Raw genomic sequence first — 25717 nt, 5'->3', positions numbered from 1 at the left:
GTACTAGGGAAGAAGGAGAAATGCAATTAAGTTGGCAATTAAAGGGGAACTTGCCTAATTCTCACTTTCTGAAACAATAAACGAACTGGGATGCCTCCAAAATGTGCACTTTTCCAAATTTATAGAGATGCAAGTAATGTGCCCCCAAACCCCTTAGATTATGGTAAAGCATGCATAAAAATGTATGTATTGGTTGAAAATAACATGCTAAAGTGCATTATTTAATGGCTTGAGAAAATGTGAAAAATGGTCAGAAATTGTGTTTATTCGGGGAAATTAGCACTAAAATGCTGACAATTTTTCAAAAAATGTATTTTTTGAAAAGTGTCAAATCGCTGCATGAATCACGGCACAAATGTGGAGAACTGTAATGAAATGAGAAACTGACAGAAGCCAGATTGACATATTCTTCCATCCCTAGTTGATACCCAAATGCTTCTCCTCCCAGTGTAGTATGATCCAGCTATATGGTGTGGAGGTTTTATGGATCTGTTCCAGAACTGTAGCTGCAGGGAGATGGAGTTGTGTGGTCAAACTCCTTTGGGGGGTATTCCTGGCCGCTATCTGAATTGTTTGTTTTCGTTTCCCCCCATTTTTGTTCTCTGTGCCATTAACTTATGGAAAAGTAAGCAAGCTCATACAGACATTATTTTACCCAGTTGACAGTAGTTTACGCAATTGCTTCATCAGTAGTAAATGCAGACTTGCCTTCTGCTATTCTGCCCATTTGGTGCCCTGGGATAACTGGATTTTTTAAAATTTAACTAGTATTTAACTTGATTCTTTGTAACTTTGAGAAAACTATTTGACTTTAAAATAAATGTGTGACTGTTGTTCTGCACTTATTCTTCACTATGGGCCTTCTCTGTGGCATAGCAGAGAGGGTCCTTCTGCAAGATAGTCACCCCAGTAAGAGAGCTTTGGTGCCATTACGAAGTCCTCCTTCATAATCCCAGTGGCACAGTATCCCCATTTAACAGAACTAGGCGGGTGCTATTTGGATATTCATTCTCTTTTATATAAATATTATTATTTATTGGTTTTCCAAATTAATACAAATCAGTCCAAATTATTTAAATTTAATACAATTTCTTTTTTAAAAAATAGGTTTCCCACTCCTGTTGCAAACATATGTTCTCTACTTCCTGATGAAGAATTACTTCATTCTTCTTTAATCTCCTCTTCATCCTTCTCTTGATGTTAGTCCATTCTCACAGCTGACCTCTGTAATTTACATCAATATAAAGTCCATTTCATGTGTGTAGTCCTTCATAAACGCTCTCAGACCTGGTGTGTTGAGAGTTAATGTTCGTTTCCTATTTGAATGTTCATTCTCAGTGAGTTGAGGGGATTTGATAGTGTCTTATTCCTATTTTTCCTCTGCTCTTACAGGGATCAAGTTTACACTGTGAACTTGAACGACATTCCAAAGGGAGAAGTTGCTCCAAGCAAGGTATTGGAATAACAGCTTAATTTGGGGGTGGTTGTTGTTGTTTTAAAAAAGAAACAATAATAATAATTCTACATTAAACATTAGAATGTTCTTATTTTCATTTCTTCATTTTATTGGAACAGAAATTAACATGGCGGTCAAGGCAACAGGACAGAGAGAACTGCGCCATGAAGGGAAAACACAAAGTACGTTTTGTCGTTCCCCTCCCCCATACACCTTTTTTTTAAGCAGAAAAATATTTAAATCCTTGTTTATGTTTTTAAAAGTTGGGCTTGAAGCCAATGTACAACTGATAATGAACGAGGCCCCATCTGAACAGTACGTTTAAAGCAGTATCATGTCATTTTTAAACTGTCATTGCTGCCCCCAAAGAATCCTGAGAACTGTAGTTTATGAACGGTGCTTATTCCCCTCACAGAACTACAATTCCTAGAGACCCGCGGAAAGAGAGATTGAATGTGTTAAACCACTCTGGGAACCTCTGCTCTATGAGGAGAATAGAGGTTTCCTAACAACTCTTTGCACCCATAACAAACAACTGCACTGGGTTTTTTCCCCTTACAATCAAGCCGTATTAGTGAATAAAAAAATACATACAGTGGTGCCCCGCAAGACGAATGCCTCGCAAGACGGAAAACTCGCTAGATGAAAGAGTTTTCCGTTTTGGAGGTGCTTCGCAAAACGAATTTCCTATGGGCTTGCTTCGCAAGATGACAATGTCTTGCGAGTTCCTGCTGGTTTTTTCCCCTCCCCCCCTTTTTCTAGCCGTTTATCAGCTGATCCGATCAGCAGATAAGCCGCTAAAAGCCGCTAAAAGCCGCTAATAGCGCTAATCCGCTAATCCGTCAATGGGCTTGCTTCGTAAGATGAAAAAACTGCTAGACGAAGAGAATCGCAGAACGGATTCTTTTCATCTTGCGAGGCACCACTGTACATACAGTTCCTAGGATTTTTTGCCTGTTTCAAGTGATATGATACTGCTTTAAATGTATCGTGGAGATGGGACTTGGATTCTACTTACAGACACAAGAATTTGCATTTTATGCAACTGCCCCTAAATGCTCAGATAGCCTCAGTATATAGGAACATCTGTTGTCTGCTTCAGCTGATATGATAACTGTGTCTGCTCCTGCCCCTTGGTAGCTTTTTCCTCAGTACTCCAGGCATAACCAACTCCCAAGACTAGGTTACAGCAATACACACCATGTGCACCTTCTCTTACGCTCAGTGCAGAAAGTGCAGTTATTGCAGCACGATTCCTGGCAGGAGTGAGATTTCTCCAGTGCTGTGCTCAAAGATCTGCACACAGCCTGCTGATCTGTTAAAAGTCCAAGTTCTAACAGGTTACAATTCGAGGTGTTACTGTTAGTATATGAACCCCTTAACAGTTTTGGCTCGGTTTTCTTGAAGGCCTTATCCCCTATGTGCTCACTCAACCCCTTCATATATAGAACTGGCATTTTTACAAGTGTCAGCCAACATGCAAGAAATCAAATCTTTTAGTATGGCAGTGCTTTCACTTTGGAACTCCCTGCCAATGGATATCAGGCATAAACTGTACTGTTTATGACATCTCCTAAAATCTCTTTTGCTTATGCAAACCTACCTAGACATGTAATTTTATTGTGCATATTTGTTTTAAAACTGTTGATTTTATCAATATTCATTCACTTTTATTATGTTGTACTTGTTGTCAAAGCGACAACCACTTTATATTTTTATGTAAGCGGCTTACAGGTTCTTCTGATTAAGTGGTATATAAAATGTGTGTGTGTGTGTGTATTCATAATAAAACACAATCAGAAACAGGGATGTTGCAATATAAATGTCAGGATCTTTTGAATTTTTATCTCTTTTAGTTTTGTTCTTGTGTCACTCAAAATTTGTCATCTCGACATTCCACTTCTCTAATAAACAAACCATATTTGTGAGTAAATGGTAACATAAACCAGTCTCTCTTCTTCTTTTCCAGGACGAATGCCATAATTTTATTAAAGTCTTTGTCCCCAGGAATGATGAGATGGTGTTTGTCTGTGGAACCAATGCATTTAACCCCATGTGCCGCTACCTTAGGGTAAGGACCTCAGCGCACTAAGACAGAAGCTTCTCTACATGTTGCTCTTGTGGGTATCTTCCTCATCATCGCCTCCAAGGAGATGAGGGTGGTGTTCATGGTTCTCTTCCCTCTTGTGAGATATATGAGGCTGACTTGATAGGAACCAGCCCAGATTTAGCCAGTGTACCTCATCAACCCTAGCTAGCATGGTCCATAACCAGGGATGATGGGAGTGGTAGTCCGAAACCAGCTGGGGTTGATGAGAGTTGGAGTCCATCAGCATCTGTTAGGCTATCTCTGTTCACCCAGTGAACAGAGATAGCCTAAGTGGGGAATTCAACCTTAGTGTCCCAAGGTTGCATTCTAGCCACACTGGTTCACTTTTATGAGCAATCCTCAGCCAAAGCCCTGCTGATCTGGCTGGACGTGATGTGAACCAGGGAGCACATCAGCAAGCAGGGCTGGCAGTTGTTTTTTAGCCATGACTAGTGGCTCATCAAGGGACGCGAGTGGCGCTGTGGGGTAAACCACAGAGCCTAGGACTTGCCGATTAGAAGATCGGTGGTTCGAATCCCCGTAACGGGGTGAGCTCCCGTTGCTCGGTCCCTGCTCCTGCCAACCTAGCAGTTCGAAAGCACATCAAAGTGCAAGTAGATAAATAGGTACCGCTCCGGTGAGAAGGTAAACAGCGTTTCCGTGAGCTGCTCTGGTTCGCCAGAAGCAGCTTAGTCATACTGGCCACATGACCCGGAAGCTGTACGCCGGCTCCCTCGGCCAATAAAGCGAGATGAGCACCACAACCCCAGAGTCGGCCACGACTGGACCTAATGGTCAGGGGTCCCTTTACCTAGTGGCTCATCACTGCAGAAAGCTCTGTTCCATGCTGGTTGCAGAACCAATGGCGAGAAAGCTGTTCTGACCTCTGGCACCAGGTCTGAGGACTAAAGGCTCCAGGGGTGAGGATTTACGTTTTGTGTTATTGCAGCCTGTTGTGATCTGCATTTGAGAATCGTTTCCTTGAAAGGTAGGATCTAAACCCTCCAATCTCCTGTACTGCTCCTTTTACAGTGACTAGTGTAAAAATCTTCATCAAATTTTCCAGGATGATCAGATGCATTTTATGTCCTTCTTTCGAATCAACTTGCATCCCAGTTTGACCAAGGGCTGTGTTGCGGCAGACAGCCAGGAACTGATCCCAGACGCTTGGAGTTGATGAGAGGATTATGATGCCCATTTTATTTTACTCTGTGTTATTTTTTGTCTGCCTTACCTAATTTTATTCTCTTTTACTCTGTTATACACATTCAGTTAATGTGTGTTACGTGCTTCGTATTTTGTTTCCTTAGTGCTGGTCATTGACTGTAGCAATAAAAACGTGATCTTCATTTGGTGTCGAGCTGAGAACTGGGGGTTGATCCAGTGCTAGTCCTCCTCAGAGTAGACCCATTGAAGTTAATGGTCATACTAATTTAGGTTCATTAATTTCAATGGGTCCGCTCTGAGTAGCATCGGAAACAACCCTGTACCACAAAATTTGGAGGGATGCAAAATCCCAAGGATTATTACGTTCCAGTCCCAGATATTTGGAGGGGAAAATGTGAATTAGGTTAGTTTGCTTAAAAATGTGGACTGAATGAAATTTTCTCCCGCTGTTGTTCCCCAGCACTGATAATTTAGTGGCATTCTGCCTCCCTGAACCTGGAGGTCACATATAGACACCATGACGCATAGCCTTGTGGATGTAAAAGCTATCGTCCTTTGCACAGCTCCTTGAGAACCAGTTCTTAAGCATTAAATGGAAGATTAGATCAAGTCTGACAGAGTGAATGATGGTGTATGCAAAGCAGCATTGCCCCCCCCCAAAAAATCACGCTTCCTGCAGAGCTTGATGTGACACCGCCAAACAATTTATTTTTCTTCCACAGCTGAATACCTTGGAGTACGATGGAGAAGAATTCAGCGGCTTAGCCAGGTGCCCGTTCGACGCCAGGCAAACCAACGTCGCCCTCTTTGCTGGTAGGAACATTTTCTCTCATGAATCCTGGTGAAAAATGATACAGAGAAAGCTTAAAGAAATTGTATCACATCAATGTGCCTCTGCAGAGGGGTTTTTTCTTTAAAGTCTAATACATCTTTTTGGGAAATTAGTAATCACATTGTCAACTGGTTTAGGTTGAGATGACTAAATGACACACACCCCTGTCCTGGAACATTCTGGGCCCCAAAGTAGTTTCTTTTTCTGTAGCCCTGGTGGTTCCATCAACTTTTAATTAAGTTATGACTGGGGTGGAGGAGAGAATCCTGTTTGCACTTCCATTTGTAAGTAGGGCTTTCAACAGACTTGAAGAAATTTTACACTGCAATCCTATAGCTTAAATGGGGCATACGTCTGAATAGAACTGCACTGTTAATTGGTTCATGAATCAATTGACTCTGCACAGATTTGCACACTTGCGGGGGGGGCGGGGCGGGGTAGCATTTCTAATTAGAAAAGGAGTGGTAGAAGTTCTCCTTAGTGTGTGTCTTCAAGCAGAGGCTGGGCAGTCATCTGTTGAACATCAGGTTACAGACACTTCAGGTTACAGACACTTCAGGTTACAGACTCCGCTAACCCAGAAATAGTACCTCGGGTTAAGAACTTTGCTTCAGGATGAGAACAGAAATCGTGCGGCAGCGGTGAGGCGGCAGCAGAAGGCCCCATTAGCAAAAGTGGTGCTTCAGGTTAAGAACAGTTTCAGGCTAAGAACGGACCTCCGGAACAAATTAAGTTCTTAACCCGAGGTACCACTGTATGTTCTAGCTCTGGAATTCCCAAGGGCTGGTGGACTGTGTGGCTCTGATTCCTTGGGTTGCATCCAACATTCTCCATCCACTAGCGCAAGGGATCTGGAGCGGGCAGACAGGCGAGTTCTCGTTTTGGGAAAATTGCACTAGCAAAAACTCACTGCACGGTCTATTGTGCAACAAAGTTGCCAGCAAACCTGCTTAGACGTTTTCTTGCACAATAACAAACATTTCGCCAGCACAAGTATGCCACTAAGTGACCTTGACTTGGTGCTAAATTGGAGACAACCGTTTGTTTTTAGATGAGGCACATATACATTTATTTATTTATTTATCTATCTATCTATCTATCTATTTATCTATCAATCAATCAATCAATCAATCAATCAGTCATTGTTACGTTGTGAGGATGCTACAGTTTTGTATGCTTAAAGGTAAAGGGACCCCTGACCGTTAGGTCCAGTCATGGATGACTCTGGGGTTGCGGCGCTCATCTCGCTTTACTGGCCAAGGGAGCCGGCATTTGTCTGCAGACAGTTTTTCCGGGTCATGTGGCCAGCAGGACTAAACCGCTTCTGGCAAAACCAGAGCAGCGCATGGAAATGCCGTTTACCTTCCCGCCAGAGCGGTACCTATTTATTTATTTGCACTTTGACGTGCTTTCGAACTGCTAGGTTGGCAGGAGCAGGGACCGAGCAATGGGAGCTCACCCCGTCGTGGGGATTCGAACCACCAACCTTCTGTCCTAGGCTCTGTGGTTTAGCCCACAGCACCACCTGTGTCCCTAGGTTTGGCTAAATGAGACAGTAGGCATTATCTTAAAAGATGCATACCTTTTTAGTACAGGAGAGAATGCTTCTTCTAAGATGGTGGTTGCCCTCTGTATCTTTTTTCTGTGTTGCTGCATTCTGTCTGTCTGTCTGTCCATGGAGAAAGAGAGAGAGAAACCTATTTTAATCGAAGGCACCTTTCTTCATTGGTCATGAGATGTTGTTTATTATTTCACATATATACAATAGGCAATATTAATCCAAGAGAACAAAAGTGAAGTAATGAAAAGTATAAATAAAAAAATTCCTTCCAGTAGCACCTTAAAGACCAACTAAGTTAGTTCTTGGTATGAGCTTTCGTGTGCATGCACACTTCTTCAGATACACAGAAAAGTATGTTAATGAAAAGTATGTTAATGGAAGCTTCTAATATGTATTACTTTCTTGATCTGCATAAAGTCTCTGTATAATTATACAAGGATCCATTATAACATACCTAATAAAATGTGTGAATTTACATTTCCCTGTACTTTATGACACCAGTACATTTTAAATGCACTGTTTTTCAATAAAATTATCATAAGATTGAACGTAAGGTTTCATTTGACTAATTTGACCCAGAGAAGTCCCACCAGATGTTGCCCTCTGACCAATGGCCTGAACCTAGTGCCCTCCAGATACCATTGGACCACAGCTCCCATTACCCCGGACCATCAGCTATGCTGGCTGGAACTGATCAATACTAGCTGCAATGGCTTCATTCTACCCACAGTGTTGGAGTTAGTATGCCTCCGAATCAGTGGCATGTGCTGAAATTTTTCGCAGGGGAACGGTTAGGGCCAGAGGCACCTGTTTGTGAGGGCAACGTCACATGTGTGAGCATTGAGCCTCTCTCCCTAAGCTGGGCAGAAGCTTCCTTGGCTTTGAGAAGGAGGCATCAGGCTTTATAATAATAATAAATTTTATTTATATTCCGCCCTCCCCAGCCGAAGCCGGGCTCAGGGCGGCTAACAACAATCAAATAATCAAACAGTCAAATAGTCAAACAATCTAAAAATATTTCATTATAAAAATTAATTAAATCAAATTGATGGCAACCGTTAAGCAAAATTTTGTGCAGGTTGCCAGAGGAGGGAGTCAGGCTGCGCCCTGACCAAAGGCCTGGCGGAATAACTCTGTCTTGCAGGCCCTGCGGAAAGATGTCAGGTCCCGCAGGGCCCTAGTCTCTTGTGACAGAGCATTCCACCAGATTGGAGCCGCAGCCGAGAAGGCCCTGGCTCTAGTTGAGGCCAGCCTAACCTCTCTGAGGCCTGGGACCTTGAGGGTGTTATTATTTGCAGACCGTAGGTTTCTCTGTGGGGCATACCGGGAGAGGCGGTCCCATAGGTACGAGGGTCCTAGGCCGTATAGGGCTTTAAAGGTTAAAACCAGCACCTTAAACCTGATCCTGTACTCCACCGGGAGCCAGTGCAGCTGGTATAGTACCGGATGAATGTGATCTCACAGCGAAGACCCCATAAGGAGTCTCGCCGCGGCATTCTGCACCCGCTGGAGTTTCTGGGTCAGTCTCAAGGGCAGCCCCACGTAGATAATACTCTGATTTTCCAGGAACGTATAGGGAACGTTCTCCTAGCCTTGTCCCCCTAGACCACTGACCGCACAGCACTGCTTCCCACAATTACCTAGTTTACCAGGATGCTGGACTCGTGAGCCATTGGCCTGATCCAGAAGGGCTCTTCTTCTGTAAACCAAGGATAATGTTCAAACAATGAGGGAGCCTGTATGATAATGGACCAAAACGACGTATACCGTATTTTTCACTCTATAAGACGCACTTTTCCCCTCCTAAAAAGTAAGAGGAAATGTGTGTGCGTCTTATGGAGCGAATGCAGGCGGGAGGCTCTGCTCAGCACTCTCTTTAAAGAGCCACATGGAGCGTGTGTGCGGCTCTTGGGGGCTTTTCCCCGAGAAGGGAAAAGGGCTGCCTTCAGAAGGGGGAGCCTTCATCCCGCTGCCCGGGAGAGGCTGCACGCAGCTATCCCATACGCCAGGACAGCAAAAGGGATCACTGTGCAGCGATCCCTCTTGCTGTCCTGGCTTCGCTGCACGAAGCATCTTGAGAGCAGGGGCAGCCTTCATCCCACTGCCTTGAAGAGGCTTCACTCAGCTGTCCCAGAAGCCAGAACAGCAAGAGGCTATCCCAGAAGCCAGATCCCTCTTGCTGTTCTGGCTTCTGTGATTCAAAATTATTTTTTTCTTGTTTTCCTCCTCCAAAAACTAGGTGTGTCTTATGCTCTGATGCGTCCTATAGAGCGAACTGTGATCTCGAGGATACCATATTTAAACGGACAGGATGGAAAAGGACTAATTAGTTGAAACAGACTTTCAACCAGTGCTTTGTCTTCTAATATATTTTTCATCCCCTGTTGTTTCAGTGTAGCATTTTTTAAAAATATATACATTAGAGTTCAATACAGTACTGTTTTCATATTTTGGGACTCGTTTGTGCACTCTTACGTAAGCCAAAACATATGGTGGGCACCAGTTTGGGGGAGGCTGCATCATGCAGTCCAAGCAGATGGGTTCCATGTCTGTGAAACCGTTTCAACGAAGGGATGCCAACTTTCAGAGCCTAACCACCCAAGAGGGAGCTAGATTGTTCCAGCCTGTGGTGTCTGCATAACCCCCGTGGCCCAAAGAATACAAAAATGATAAGAGGTTACTCAGAATTAAAATGGATACTAAATGCCTCATCTGTTCTATTGTTTCAGATGGCAAACTCTATTCTGCAACGGTTGCAGATTTTCTGGCAAGTGATGCGGTAATTTACCGAAGCATGGGGGACGGGTCAGCATTGAGAACAATAAAATACGACTCCAAGTGGATTAAAGGTACTTATAGTGAAATACTAATAATTGCAGCTTGTAATGTCTTTGTAGGCCCCTAGCTGGAGATTGTGTGCATTGTGGAGTGGTGATATTCTCCATTTCGTTTAACCCAATAATTACAAAGCAATCACTCTTTTTGCTGATGACTAGACTTTCTCAGTGTTCAAATCTTTAGCTCACTCTTTGAGGACTGAGGCACATTTAAAAATAAAAATTGGAGGTACACTTGTAAGAGTATACTTGTTTGATTTTTTTCACTGATTTGTTTGAACCTAACCATTGTTTATGGTTACGTGCACAAGCCTTGGGACCTTGCTCCTCGTTCCCTCCCTCTTCTGACACAGCTTTCACTGCAGATTTCAATCACCCACAGTTCCGCACTGCATCCGAACCACCTATACCATGGTTAATGAAAACTTCAATGGGTTGAAGCACAGACTTTGCTTTGTAAACTATGGTTTGAAGTTGTCTTGCTTCAAACAAACCATAGCTAAAACTAAACACAGTTTGTGCAGGTTCAAACATAGCGTTTAACTGAAGTGAATCTAAAATAGGCATAGTGGTAAATTCTCTAATCTGTGTCCCAGTACGCAGTCTGGGAATAACTTATTTAGCCCCTTAAGACTCCAATCCTAGGGGAAAGTACCATTGATTTCAGTGGGCCTTACTTCTGAGTAGCCATGTATAAGATTGCTCTGCATTAGTCATATCAAAATTTGATATAGTTCTATATACAGTTGCCCACAAAATTAAAATTGCATCTTTTTCTTCTGTAAGTTCTTTTAAATGAAAGAGCTACAACCACCCACGTCCTGATACGTGGCATGAAGGATCTGATATTATATGTAACCAGCTGCAGTTTGTGGGTGTGTGAAAAAGAATCGGGGCAAGCTCCATGGCTGTGAGCATATATTCTCCTTTCAGTGGAGCACAACCCAAAGCCCACTTCTTCTTTTTGTCTTCATCCAGCAAAAGATCTGGCCCAGGAATGAAACCCTTTCCCACCCACCCCCACCCCCCAATCCGCAATAAGTTAATGAATGAAGCTGTAGTAACAAAAGGCCGGAGCTGCAATACAATTCCTCGGAGGCCTTTTTACAGTCCATTAGCCGACATTAAAGTCTGCACATTCATTGAAGCTCAACTTCATCTGTACTTGGATGTCCTAAAGTGCCTTGAATAGTGGATTTCACTTTGTAACTACAGGATACACTTTGGCATCCGTAGGCACCAGATCTGCATAGCAGCTGCAACAGCAGCCTGTTTGTAACACTAATGAAGACTGTAATGCCTGTAACCTTAAGAGAGCTTTCTAGTGAGCTGCTGCAAGAGAGCATCTTGTGAGAGGCACATGGAACAGGCTGGACCCATTGACTCTTCCCTTTATATACCCTACCTTTCATCTAAGGAACTCTAGGGTTCCCTAGTCAATTAAGCCAAAAGGTAGTGACTGGCCCAAGATTACAGATTTTAACTGTTTTGAACATCTTTAAAATGTCTTTGATGTGTAAATCCCCTTGAGATGGTGGTTGAGAAGGCAATTGATAAATTAACTGAAATCATACCACTGTGTGTGCTTCATGGCTGATCTGGGACTTGAATATGGGCTGTCCAATTCTTGGTCCAAGACTCTAACCACAGTATCATACGCTCGATCTGATAGGTTTGTCCCTCTTTTGGGTGTATGCAGACATTCTTTACTCTGAAGGAAATGCACCCCCACCCCCCTTCATTGCAAAAAGGAAGTAATAACCTAGTATGTGCCAGGTTTATTTGAATGCCGTTTTCCTTCCTCTGCAGTAGCATAAATGTTGGCAGAGCCAATACTGCAGGGATGGGGGACATTGGTATTCCAGATGTTCCTGGACCGCAGTTCCCATCATCCCTGACCACTGGGCCATGTTGGCTGGAGCTGATGGGAATTGGGTGATTGAAATCATATAGAGAAGTCATGGGTTCCTCATCTCTGTAATACTACCTTTCATTCTTATGCACCTCCAATTAAAAAGGACTTTGGGTACCAAGTTTTGAGAGAAGTCCCTGCCTGGGAATTCTGGAGAGTTGGTGCCAGTTACAGCTGGCCATCACTGGGCTAGATGAACCAATGGTCTAACTCCAACATAGAAAACTACTCCAATTCAGACCATTGGTCCATCTAATTCAGAGTTGTCTACACCAGGCATAGCTAGTGTGGTGCCTTACAAATATTTTTGGACTACAGCTAATATCATCCCACATTGGCTGGGGCTGATGGGATTTGGAGTCCAACAACATCTGGAAGGCACAATGTTTGCTACTCCTGATCTGCATTGCCAGCAACTTTCCTGGTGTACAGAGAAGGCTCATTTCCAGTCCTCCGCGGAGGTGCCTGGGATTGACCCTGTGACCTTTTACATGCAAAGGATGTGTTCCAGTACTGCTGAGCTCCAGTCCTTCCCCTTAAACATGGTATGAGACAACTTTATGCATTCCTCTTCCATTGAGATCCTATGGTGGTGATTTGTTTCTGACAGAATAACTCTGAACTTCTGTGATGTGCCAGCAGCTCTTGGAAGAGCTTCCTTTAAAAAAAAATGATGATCTCTTATTCTTACATGGGGTTTTCTAATGCTTTCCCGAGCCGCACCTGCACAGTGTCAGTAATGCTTCATCGTTTGCCTAAAATTCACTGTTGTGATGTTGTGCTAGACAGGGGTCGGCAAGGTTTATCTTACCTGGGCCGGATCGGTCCCGCAGGATCCCTCTGTGGGCTGGATCGCGTGTGCGTGCCCGCGATTTTTGGTGTCTGCGCAGACGCAATTTTCAGCACCGCAGTTTAGCGCAGTGCGCGGGCAGGCAGCTCGGTTCAGGGGCGGCTTGTGGGCCAGTTAAATAACCTCCATGGGCCATTTCTGGCCCATGGGCCTTAGGTTGCTCACCCCTGTGCTAGCATAGTGGCCATTACAAAGTTTCCAAGCAACTTTCACTCAGAGTGGACTCATTGAAATGAATGGACCTAAGATAGTCATGCCATTGGGTTTACTCTGAGTAATACTTGGTTGGCTGCAACCCCATGCCTCTTTCTCATGCCATATTGGGCTGTTAACCCAGATGTAGCAAGGTGCCTCCTTTTTTAACCAAGCAAAATCCTCCCAACATAGATCTCCTCTTCCTTGAATCTTGCAGAGCCCCATTTCCTTCATGCCATTGAATACGGGAACTTTGTGTATTTCTTCTTTCGAGAGATTGCCGTGGAGCATAATAACTTAGGCAAGGTAAGAGTAAATACAGCTGTTTGTTATGATAAGCTACAAAGTCTCTGGGTGATTTGTAGCGGGCTGAAAATATGCTTGCTATGGAGTGGCTCGCAGTCGTTTCTGTTCAACGACTGGTTTTGAAAATAATAAGCTGGCACTTCTCATACTTCTAATTGCTGAAGGAGGTGGTGGAATTTGTGTCCCCCCAACCCAACCCAACCCAACACCCAGTCTCACAGCTTTGTTCTCTAGAGCTGGACTCCATCTGTAAAGAGGTTCACCCTGTCAGTGAAAATCCAAATTGGCCTCCTCCCTACCCAAACACTTGGAACACAATCGCTTGGAAAATTCACCTGTGAATCAAATGAACCTCCTGCTCTTATTTTAGTGCTGCAACACAGATGTAGACAAGACCAGGATTTATAATTGGTTGTCTCTATAAACTGGTCGGCAACTAGATTTGCTGGAGGACTAATTTGACTCCCTTCCCTCAAAAAAGACCTGGGGCTCATCTACACCCCATTTCTGAGCTGGGCAATTGGAGAGATAGGTAGTATGGGGCTAGGTTTGACCCAAGGTTTTCATAGTTGCTGAGCCCTAATCAAAACATGACTTCCTTTTTCTGTGGCGGGAATGAGAAATCTTAGCTCCGGTGGCATCTGTCTCTGGCCCTCAAGACTCCGAAGCCCACTCCTAACCCACACGGCACCCTTTAGCGAGACTGCTTCACCCCTTCCATGAGTGTTTTCACCTCGCTGGAATGTAACCTTGAACTCTGATAATTCCTCTTGTTTGCCAGGATGGAGGATAGAAAATGTGTGTAGAAACTAGCCTATTGTACAATGGTTAAGAAAAGCAGGAAAGTCTGGAGAAGCTTGCATGACATTATATAAATATTGAAAGTAAACCTCCAGGTTGGACAACAGGCATGCATTATAAATTGGGCTGCCTTTAGAGACCATTTGGAAACCGCAGCTGGTGCAGAATTCAACAGCCAAATTGCTGACCAGAGCAGGGCAGTCTGAACATACAATGCCAGCTCTGGCACAACCGCCTATCAATTTTTCCCCAGGTTTTGACCAACAAAGCCTTGTACAGTTCAAGACTCCAGTACCTCAAGGTCCACCTCTCCCCACATGAACTGACCTGGGCTTTGCAATCATCATCTGAGGCCCTTCTTCATGTGTCCCTTCCATAGGAGGTTCGGGGGGGGGGGACATGAGATCAAGCTTTTTCAGTGGTTGCCTCTTCCTCCCCCCCCCCACTTCTGTAATGCCCCCTCAGGGAGGCACTTCTAGTGCCATCTTTATCCATTTTTAGATGCCAAGCAAATACAGTGGTGCCCCGCAAGACGAAATTAATTCGTTCCGCAATTTTTGTTGTCTAGCGAATTTTTCGTCTTGCGAAGCACGAAATCCCATAGGAATGCATTGAAAATCAATTAATGCGTTCCTATGGTCAAAAAAAGTCCAAACAAAGCCAAATTTGGTACAACAACAGTTTATTAACTGCTCTTTAAAGTCACACATACTGTAAAGAGCAGTTAAAAAATTTAAGGGAAAATAAATTAACTTTATAAACAAAACATGTCTTTGTTTTTAGTCAAAGAAAAAAAAGTCGCGAGACGTTTTCGTCTTGCGAAGCAAGCCCATACGAAAAATTCGTCTTGCGAGGCAAATCGCGAACGGAAAAACCTTTCGTCTAGCGAGTTTTTTGTCTTGCGAGGCATTCGTCTTGCGGGGCACCACTGTACTTTTCTCTTTAGCTAGGCTTTTGGACCTTAATTTGATGGGTGGCATTGTGGTCCATTGCCTAAGTCCTGCCTTTTATTTGTATAATTGTGTGTCCTTACATGGATGTTCTTGATTCCCCCCCACCCTGTTATTTTTATTTACAAATATGAATTTATAACTATACCAAATAGACATCCATGTAAAGAGATCACTCTGAATCTCGGGACTCCCCCCTCCCAATCCCCTCTATGGGTCCTATTGTCAACATTTTAATCTTGATTCATTTTAATATAAGTTGCTTTGGGTCACTTGGTGAGAAAAGCGACTAACAAAAATAATGGATAAATAATAAATACATTGAGAAAGGTTCCCCACCCCTGCCAATGGAGTTGGCGTAGGGAACCTACAAGAAGTTGCTTTCCTTTTACCAAAGTTGCTGTTATAACAGTGGTGGTTTTCCAGATGGATTAGTTGCCAGCCTGACTTTCCTCCTTTCCTATTGTCCCCCACGCAAGGCTGTGTACTCCCGTGTAGCTCGCATATGCAAAAACGACATGGGTGGCTCTCAGAGGGTGCTGGAGAAGCACTGGACGTCATTCCTGAAAGCGCGTCTCAACTGTTCCGTCCCCGGGGATTCGTTTTTCTACTTTGACGTGCTCCAGTCGATCACAGACATAATAGAAATCAACGGAGCCCCTACTGTTGTCGGCGTATTCACTACGCAGCTTAACAGGTAAGAGATGAGCGACCCGGCGTCAAAAAGAGAGAGGGAAGTTCTCCGGTTCACTGCCGACGCTTAATCCGTCGCCGCTTTGTTGTTTGGCTTCTCTGCAACGTCTTCTCCCGTGTGTCTTTTTACAGCATCCCCGGCTCCGCAGTGTGTGCCTTTAGCATGGAGGACATTGAGAAAGTCTTCAAAGGAAGATTTAAGGAACAAAAGACTCCAGATTCTGTTTGGACAGCTGTACCTGAAGACAAAGTACCAAGGCCGAGGTAAAGGAAATAAATGGATGATAATCTGTTATTAGGATGTTGTTGTCATGGCCCCATCTGTACAGCTGTTTTGGAATCAGTGAAGAACACGTTGGTCCATCCATGTGTCTCTGGCTGGGAATTGTGAGCTGCTTTGAGCTCAAATTGGTTGATGGAAAAGCAGCATACAAATAACAGATCAAATCAGTGTTTATGTTTAATTTCAAACTGCACCTTGCACATGGCAAGGGAGCAAGGCCTCTGTCTTGCATGCAGAAATACCTAGGTTCAATCACTGAAATCTCCAGTTAGGGCTGGAAGGGACCCTTGCCTGAAACCTTGGGAAACAGCAGCCAGTTAGGGTGGACAGTGCTGAGATAGATGACCCAATGGTCTGACTTGGGGTAAGACAGCTTCTTGTGTTCTTATATTCCGATGACAAATGGCTCAACTAAAGAATTTGTTATGCCTGCCATTTTCCTCCTGGAAAACCCGCAGTTTAGTGCTGAATCAGAGCAAACAGCTACCGGGTTTTCTGATAGCAGATTGCCATTTATTCTGATTTAGTGCAAAAGAGCAGGTTTTCTGGGGGCAAAGGCAAAACAGCTGAAACCCAAGCTTAGAAAGTAGAAAATGGCTCAATATATATAAAAGGCAAGCACTGAGACGCGTGTGGAAAGTGATACATGCACTAAGTAAAGTACAAATACAGAGATTTTTGAAAGACTTGTTGGAGTAGAAAGTTCTTCAGTAGGCAATGAGAAGATGATAGAGATTGCACCTGTCTGATATTTAATGGAAGAACATTTCCCCCACCTGTCCAGATGTTGAGAATGAGCCAGGAGTGGGGAATCAAAGGCTTGGCACGTCAGCATGCTGCAAGTAAACCTTCCTAAAAATGTGCAAAATCCCAAAATCTAGACAGAAATTCAGATGACTCCCTCATCATGAACCTGAAATAACAAAGCAATTGGCCAGCCTTGTGCTGAGCGATTGTCTCAAATGGTCCCAAAGTAGCAGTTTTCGTTTGGGCTCCAAATTCAGTTTGCCTTGGCTGTTCGCGCTGCTCCTTCAGAATTCTGCCCCTTCCCTTCACTTAAAAAAAAAAAAAAAATGGGAAAAAAATGTTGCTTTCCTTTCAGACCTGGGTGCTGTGCAAAACACGGCCTAGCAGAGGCTTACAAAACCTCCATTGATTTCCCAGATGAAACCCTCTCTTTCATCAAATCCCACCCTTTGATGGATTCCGCCGTTCCCTCCGTCATTGAGGAGCCTTGGTTTACAAAGACAAGGGTCAGGTAAGGAAGGAGGCCTTGTTGCGACATGAGGCTCAGCCGCTGCACATCTGAAACGTAATACTATGCCAGCCACACCGGGCAGGACTTTGGGGAAATCAGGTTTTCCTACACGGGACTGATTAAGGCCTCATCTGCGCTATACATTTAAAGCAGTGCTATGCCACAGTCACAGCTTCCTCAAAGAATCCTGGGAACTGTAGTTTGTTAAGACTGCTGACAGTTGTTAGGAGACACCCTGTCCCCCTACAGAGCTGCTGTTTTCACAGTGGTTTAACAGTCAGTCCCCCTTCCCAGGGAACTCTGCAATTCGTAGATCTGTTGTTGAGGGTTTCCATGTGCCCTCTTTTTTCTCCAGTACATGTCCTCTTTTTCACGGGTAGAATCGTCACAGTGATCCATAATTAAAAGTAAGGTAAAGGGACCCCTGACCATTAGGTCCAGTTGTGACCGACTCTGGGGTTGCGGCGCTCATCTCGCTTTAGTGGCCGAGGGAGCCGGCGTACAGCTTCCGGGTCATGTGGCCAGCATGACTAAGCCGCTTCTGGCGAACCAGAGCAGCGCACGGAAACACCGTTTACCTTCCTGCCGGAGTGGTACCTATTTATCTACTTGCACTTTGACGTGCTTTCGAACTGCTAGGTTGGCAGGAGCTGGGACTGAGCAACGGAAGCTCACCCCATCACGGGGATTCGAACCGCCGACCTTCTGATCAGCAAGTCCTAGGCTCTGTGGTTTAAGCCACAGCACCACCCTTACATTTAAAAGTAGAAGTCTTCAAATGTGTCCTCTTTTTTGCTCTTCAAAATATGGCAACCCTACATCATGTTCCAGCCTTTTTTGCCTCTGTCCCCACCACTGGTATGTGCCGCCTGCAAAAACTTGCCCCAAAGGGGGAAGCTCTTCTCTGATTTAAACAACTACACACTTCTTTGGATCTAACCAGAGGTTGTGCAGTATGGGAGAGCTGGTTCTCGCAGGTGTCACAAAGAGCAGGACTATGTGTGATAGCAACCCATGGCTGGCCATGCGCAGGGCAGAGTGTACATGTCTGGCATAATGTTGTGCTCTGCTTTCCTGCCCCTGTGGCCAGTGATGTGAAGCCCAGGGTTGCGGTGGGAGGGCAGGGAGATGCAAAATGCAATGTTGTCAGACGTGGGATCTTTATCTTATTTACCGTTTCTTCTATACGGCTTTGTATTTCCAAAGAAATAAAAATCTCAATGTGTTTTGCAACCCAGCTCCAAGCATCTGACATAACATTGCAAAATACCAAAACAAAAAACAAAAAAAACCCCACCCTTACAAATGAAGGTCAAATAATGGAGAATAGACATTTAAGATGGCATGATTAACAGGAAAACAAAATAAGCATTGTTACAGAATTGGCTTTGTTAGATTTTCTATACAAAAATGCCATAAAATTCCATCAGAGAGCATCATTAGCAACTGAACAAAATAAGAGGCAGCTCTGCCCCTCCACTCCAGTAACCTCTCCCAAGTACATTCTTGAAAATGTTCCACATGCAAACCTCACTCTTAAGCATTCCCAGGAACCATGCAGATAACACAGCCAATCCCCAGCCAAATATTTGTTGCAAAGCAAACATCTGGTCTAGAAAAAAATGCCTGGCAGCATTAAGCGTGATTTACACTCGGCTCTTCACCCACCTCCATCTAGGATGGTACAACATGCTATAAACAGCAACATAGCTACGAGGTTCTCCACCTCTTCATATCATCCTCACAACCCTATGATGGAAGTTAGGTTGATTGACAGGGACTGGCCCAAGGTCTCCTAGTGAGCTTCGTGGCTGAGTAGGGGCTTAAACCCTTGAACCACTAGCTCCACACTGGCTCAAATTGTCCTGCAGACTTTCTGAGTGAATCATTCCAACCACAACCCACTGGCTTTGGTGGAGAAAGGAAACACAGCGCAACCCTCGATATGCCTACTCAGAGGCAAGTTCCACTGAGTTCAAGGATTGCCACATCAGCAGATCACTTATTCTAGTCCCCCTTGAATGGGTATCAGGTTTCTTGTCATTGACACACTAGCAAATTGGCCACCAAGCTGTGGGGGATGTCTATGGAAGCATGAGCTAGCATGAGTGGGATTTGATTACAGTTGCCAAAACCATAAATGGTTCTCCAAAACCACTTTGGAGGATGAGTCCGAGTCTTTGACTGTCACTCAGCTGTGTTTCCAGACAGTGACTATTCCGGTTGTTACTCAACTGTTCACAACACTTGGCTTGTTAAACATAGCATTCCTTCCCTCTCATTCCTTAGTGCAAGGATGGGGAGCCTTTGCCCCACCAGATGTCTAAGGACTGCAACTCCCTACATTCCCAGCCATAGGGCCATTGGGAGCTAAAAGCATCCCCCAAAGTGTTGATTGAAAACAGCATAAATAGAGATGAGTGTATAATTTGGTGGTGTTAGCTGCTGCCTCCCCAAACCAGGCAAAAGCAGTGGTACTTCCATATTCAGCACCTAGGAGGAACAAGTTTTTGGGGTCTCTAATGTAGAGGAATTATTATACAGGAGATCTTGGTCTTGACAGGTATCGGTTGACAGCGATCGCAGTGGACCACTCTGCCGGCCCGTATCAAAACTACACAGTCATCTTTGTTGGCTCTGAAGCTGGAATGGTACTTAAAATCTTGGCAAAGACCAAACCTTCTTCTTTGAATGACAGCGTGTTACTGGAAGAGATTGATGCATACAATCATGCAAAGTAGGTATACTTTTACAAGAACTGCTCGGTGACATTGTACAGCGTCTGTCTCGTTTGAGTCACTTGCTGCTTTGCCACCTAATTTAAATGTGTTTCCCACCTCACCCCCTTGTCTGATGCTTTCCCAGCGCTTAGGGGAATGTTTATTTGAGCAGCATCTGAAAATATTTGTGAGCTCGCCTTGCATTCTAATTCCCTGTGCATGCCACTCTGAAGACAGAAAAAACTGCCCTATTCCCCGGTGTAGGAGCAAGTCCCTTGTTTGCTGATGAACACACACAAAACACGTTGGTTGATACGTACTAGAATGAAAGAAAGAGTACGGGGTCCACCAGAACATTCAATCAGAAAACAATTGAGGGACAGTTTCCCTGTGGAAATTGTAGGGTTTGTCCAAATTGCAGTTGGTAATCATTCCAAGGGATAACAAGGAATATCAGAGCAAAGATTTTTATGCGGATAAAAGCCTTTTTTACTGGGCTTCTTATGGAGGAGGGGTGGGATATAAACATGGTACTGATGATAATAATGTATGTATGTAATACAAAATAAGTAATCTATATAGTGGCAAAGGGACGCAGGTGGTGCTGTGGGTTAAACCACAGAGCCTAGGGCTTGCCGATCAGAAGGTCGGCGGTTTGAATCCCCGCGACGGGGTGAGCTCCCATTGTTCGGTCCCTGCTCCTGCCCACCTAGCAGTTGGAAAGCACAAAGTGCAAGTAGATAAATAGGTACCGCTCCGGCGGGAAGGTAAACAGCGTTTCCGTGTGTTGCTCTGGTTCACCAGAAGCGGCTTAGTCATTCTGGCCACATGACCCGGAAGCTGTACACTGGCTCCCTCAGCCAGTAAAGCGTAATGAGCGCTGCAACCCCAGAGTCGTCCGCGACTGGACCTAATGGTCAGGGGCCCCTTTACCCTTTGCTTTTATAGTGGCAAAGGACCCACCAAGCACCACCTTGCCACGGGCTCCCTCCACCCTCTATTAATTTAGGAATCTGTTCTAGCTTCATAAAACAGCAGTTTGCCATATTTTCTCTCCCACCCTTAATTCTATTGAGATCAACCCATATGTCTTCCTAAAAGCTCCGAGGAAATTGGGCTTTTCTTATTCCTGGCATGCAGCTTTTTCATAGATGGATGTAACCCACCTCATAGTAAATTCAGAAGTGATAAACTGGATTAAAGTTTAGCCAAGTTACAGGGAACCAGGCAGAGGGCCTTCTCAGTAGTGGCACCCGCCCTGTAGAACGCCCTCCCACCAGATGTCAAAGAGAAAAATAACTACCAAACTTTTAGAAGACATCTAAAGGCAGTCCTGTTTAGGGAAGCTTTTAATGTTTAATAAGTTATTGTATTTTAGTGTTTTGTTGGAAGCCACCCAAAGTGGCTGGGGAAACCCAGCCAGATGGGCGGGGTATAAATAAATTTATTATTATTATTATTATTATTATTATTATTATTATTATTATTATTATTTAAAGGGGGTCAAAAGAAATAACAGCGTGTAATTGTGTAATTGAACAGGTGTAATGGGGATGGTGAAGAGGACAAGAAGGTCATCTCCCTGCAACTGGACAAAGAGCACCATGCCTTATTTGTTGCATTCTCCAGCTGTGTCATTAGAATTCCACTCAGCCGTTGTGAGCGTCACGGGTCATGCAAAAAGTAAGCCCTCTCTGTCCAAACATGTCTATACAATGGAGTGCACCAAGGTTAGGAGGCAGTAAAAAAGGTTAATTTCCTCTCGCCACAGGTCTTGCATTGCGTCTCGAGATCCTTACTGTGGCTGGCTGAACCATGGGACCTGCGGAAGAGTGAAATCAAGCATGTTGTAAGTAGCAGGATTTTTAATAAATAAACGGCATTGTGTTAGTCAACGCCAGCACCTTTAAATAGGTTTTAATATGCAGCATGGGTCAGGTGTTCTTGAAACAGAAAGTCATTGGTTGAGATGTGCAGAATGGACCTCATAAAATCATCTTAACTACCAACTGCTGTATTTTTTGCTCTATAAGACTCACTTTTTCCCTCCTAAAAAGTAAGGGGAAATGTGTGTGCATCTTATGGAGTGAATGCAGGCTGAGCAGCTATCCCAGGAGCCAGAACAGCAAGAGGGATTGCTGCTTTCACTGCACAGTGATCCATCTTGCTGTTCTGGCTCCTGAGATTCAGAATTTTTTTTTCCTTGTTTTCCTCCTTCAAAAACTAGGTGCGTCTTGTGGTCTGGTGCGTCTTATAGAGCGAAAAATATGGTCGTTTCTGGGCTCAATTTATAGAGGGGTTAATAATCTTGTGAAGCTTTAAACCATCTGGGACCAGGTTGTCTGAAGGGCCGTTTTCACCCATATGAACCAGCTGGACAAATAAAATTTAACTTTGCTCTGTGGCCCATCATTAACTAATATCTGATCAGTTGGTACGAGATACAAGACCATCTCAGTGATGACAGCACAGTTGTGGACATTTCTCCCTGGGGAAGTCCCAGCATGGGATCAGGGTTGTGTGAGCGTAGGAACATTAGGAGAGCCCTGCTAGATGAGACCAAAGGGTTACCAGTATCCCGTTTGACATAGAAGCCAACCTAATGTCTCCAGAAGCAGGACATGAGTGGAAGGGTGGTGGCAATAGACCTCACATTGCAATAACCCAGCAACTGATAATTCATAGCCATACTGCCTCTGAATCTGGACATGATATTTGTCCAACGTGGCCTACATTTCCACTCCCCAATACAGTGATCAGAGGAGCTAGTAAAAGTATAAAAGGTTTTATGGTGCCTTGTTGCCAGGGAAAACAGGGCAGGGAACTATGGGTCAGATTGTGTTGGACAGCTCTGTCGTTAGATAATTTGGGAGGCATAGTGGTAAGTTCTCCTGAGCAAGACCCTTTGGGATGAATAGAAGTAGGCAAACTCGGCCCTCCAGATGTTTTGGGACTACAACTCCCATCATCCCTAGCTAACAGGACCAGTGGTCAGGGATGATGGGAATTGTAGTCCCATACATCTGGAGGGCCGAGTTTGCCTATGCCTGTTGTAAGCAGATACAACACCACGTGGTCGTAGTAATCTCTGCTTCCCGTTCATTTCATTGGGGCCTGTGTAGGAAATCTTCCCTGTGGGTTGGGTATTATTTGGCCGTGGCTATTTAACCGGCTTGAAGTTGCAAGGATTATTGTGAAGAAGGCATAGCCATTAAATGGTTGAGATTCCAAGTAGAGGTCACTGAAGACGAAATCTCTTCCCTTCATTGTATATCCAGCGCCCAGCTCCCCTTAGCAGCAGCCTTTCTCAACCTGTGGGTTCCCAGATGTTGTTGGACTACAACTCCCATCACCCCTAGCTAGCAAGGCCAGAGCTCAGGGATGATGGGAGTTGTAGTCCAACAACATCTGGGGACCCACAGGTTGAGAACTGCTGCTTAGCAAATGCTGAATGAACATGTTTTGCGGCTTTTGTGTTTCTTTTGAGAATGACGGTGGCCATTGGTTTCTTCCCCAACTAATGCTGTTAATTGCAGGTTATCTTTGTTTGTTTCATACAACCACAGCGTTGGAGGATATGAGCAAGATGTGGAATATGGCAACACCGCACAACTCGGGGATTGCCACGGTAAGCACAAGTCCCAGGGCCAACTTGAAAATGTGGCATGGTTTGGTTTGCGGGCCACACTCTAGTCGGTGTAGATGTCACACAAAAATGGCACGGAGCACCCCGCCCCCTTGTAAACCATTTAGCACAAACCTAAGCCACTTGATCTTGGGTGGTGGAACCCCCCCCCCCCTTGGCCATTTTTCTCCCAGCCTTCATGTATTGTTCATGAAGGTCTAGATGTCAACTTATTAAAACAGGTATTCCCCTCCCCTTTTCCTTTTTTTTTTCTTCCTTTTGGGTGAACCTATTGTGTTTTGTTTTCTGATTTTCAGCTTTGGAAATCTATTTTGCTTTTCCTTTCGGTTACTTTTCACTGATTACGTGTTCCTTTAATTCTTTTAGAAATTTTGCCTACTACAACTACACCAGATTACAAAATATTTGGCGATCCAACATCTGGTTAGTTTTTTTCAATCATTTTTTTCTCCTCCCCCCCAGTTAATGGAACTTTTCTTTCCTTCAGTTCAGCATTTTCAGACAGCCTCGTCCCCCTTTTCTTTTTTACTTTTCTTTTCCTCCTCCCTTTTTCTTTCCTTTGGTGCAGTTGGCAAGACCTCCATATTTTTTGCTTTTCTGCTTTTACTCATCTCTCTTCTGATGGTCAAGGAACAGCCAAGTCTTTCTCTCACTTAGCACTTTTCACCTTGTGTATCTGCATGCTTAAGAGCTCATTGTTAACTGAGACACATCTTTTATTAAGTGAAAGAGCCTGATTAACATAGATGACATTCTCACTGCACGAAATTTCCACTAAGCTTCTACTCTTTCCCCCTCCACTCAACCATGTCTTCATGAATGCTACCCTAGCAGTTAGATGCCTGGTCCACTTCATCTCCTCCCTTTCCTCCTCCTCCTGTGTCGTCCCGGCTATTTATAAAAAGCAAATGCACATTTCCCCCCCCCCAAAAAATGTGTATTTCTGAAATGTTGGAAATGTGTTGATATCTTCAAAGGTTTTCAGAAATGCATTTGTGCTAATAGCATCATATCCACTAATAGGTGGCATTTAGCATCAGATCGCTTCAAGTTTTTTGTGCTTCTTCCAGAAAAATTACAGAGCAAATGAGGGGACGGCTTTGCCTTTAATAAGCTGTTGGTAAGAGTGAGAAGGATGGGGGGGGGGTTTCCCCCTCCCACTCGCTTGCATCACAGGACTTGTCTTTGTGCTTCCTTTACGGAGGAAACCCAACCATTCTCCAAACAACAGGCAAACTTACAATAGGCTTTTCATGTCTGCAATACTATTTCAATTGCCTACATATGGATTTCCCCCCTCCTAAACTCTGATCCCTCAGCTCTCATGCGGCAAGAGAAATTACACAATAGCTTTCCAAGAGGTGTCTTGGTTTAGGTACTGAAACATAGAGTTCAGTTCCAAAAATCGGTGGTCTGGGATTTTGTGTGTTGTTACTGAAATCTCAGCATCTTACCTGAGTAGGGAAAGTAACAACAGTAAGGAAAGTGGTTGTAATATACCGCACAGTTAGATATGTAAACTTAGAATTAAAAACTGAATACAAAAATAATTTCCTTGCCTGGATCATTAGGAAAGGGATCAAAGATAAAACTGCTAATATTACAATGCCTTTTACACATTGTAATTTACTATGGTGTGGCCACAATTTAATAATAATAATAATAATAATAATAATAATACCCCACCCATCTGGCTGCATTTCCCCAACTAGTCTGGGTGGCTTCCAACAGAACACTAAAATACAATAACCTATTAAACATTGAAAGCCTTCCCTAAACAGGGCTGCCTTCAGATGTTTGGTAGTTATTTTTCTCTTTGACATTTGGTGGGAGGGCGTTCCACCGGGCGGGTGCCACTACCGAGAAGGCCCTCTGCCTGGTTCCCTGTAGCTTTGCTTCTCGCAATGAGGGAACCGCCAGAAGGCCCTCAGCGCTGGACCTCAGTGTCCGGGCAGAACGATGGAGGTGGAGGCGCTCCTTCAGGTATACTGGACCGAGGCCGTTTAGGGCTTTAAATGTTTTGGTTCAGTTCTAGTTGCCACATCTCAGGTAGGATATTGTAAATCTGGGAAAGGTGCAGTCCAGATTATCATTTGGGGGCGGAAAGAAAGGTTGCAACTTACACTGAGTAAGAGGGGTAATATGACCAGACTATGGAGAA

At 44.2% G+C, this 25717-nt stretch overlaps 1 protein-coding gene across 24 annotated transcripts in view; it reads left to right on the top strand.

The window, feature by feature from the left end:
- The window catches only part of SEMA6D (semaphorin 6D), a 441595-nt gene that overhangs the window by 395754 nt on the left and 20124 nt on the right, over positions 1-25717 (top strand). For 7 of the 24 annotated variants that reach the window (XM_083475637.1, XM_083475638.1, XM_083475628.1 and 4 more), the window contains 14 exons: positions 1393-1453; positions 1576-1638; positions 3426-3527; positions 5435-5525; positions 9835-9954; positions 13117-13205; positions 15436-15653; positions 15782-15913; positions 17035-17190; positions 19754-19927; positions 21453-21593; positions 21682-21759; positions 23447-23538; positions 23923-23979. In XM_083475637.1, the coding sequence (XP_083331763.1) occupies positions 1393-1453; positions 1576-1638; positions 3426-3527; positions 5435-5525; positions 9835-9954; positions 13117-13205; positions 15436-15653; positions 15782-15913; positions 17035-17190; positions 19754-19927; positions 21453-21593; positions 21682-21759; positions 23447-23538; positions 23923-23979 (1574 nt within the window). The remainder of the gene's footprint in view (positions 1-1392; positions 1454-1575; positions 1639-3425; positions 3528-5434; positions 5526-9834; positions 9955-13116; positions 13206-15435; positions 15654-15781; positions 15914-17034; positions 17191-19753; positions 19928-21452; positions 21594-21681; positions 21760-23446; positions 23539-23922; positions 23980-25717) is intronic. The other 17 variants (XM_083475620.1, XM_083475630.1, XM_083475641.1 and 14 more) reach the window with 3 other exon arrangements.

The sequence above is a fragment of the Podarcis liolepis genome, assembly GCF_965112155.1.
Source record: "Podarcis liolepis genome assembly, chromosome: 14".
Taxonomy (NCBI): Eukaryota; Metazoa; Chordata; class Lepidosauria; order Squamata; family Lacertidae; genus Podarcis; species Podarcis liolepis.
This window is presented reverse-complemented; position numbering and strand designations above follow the sequence as displayed.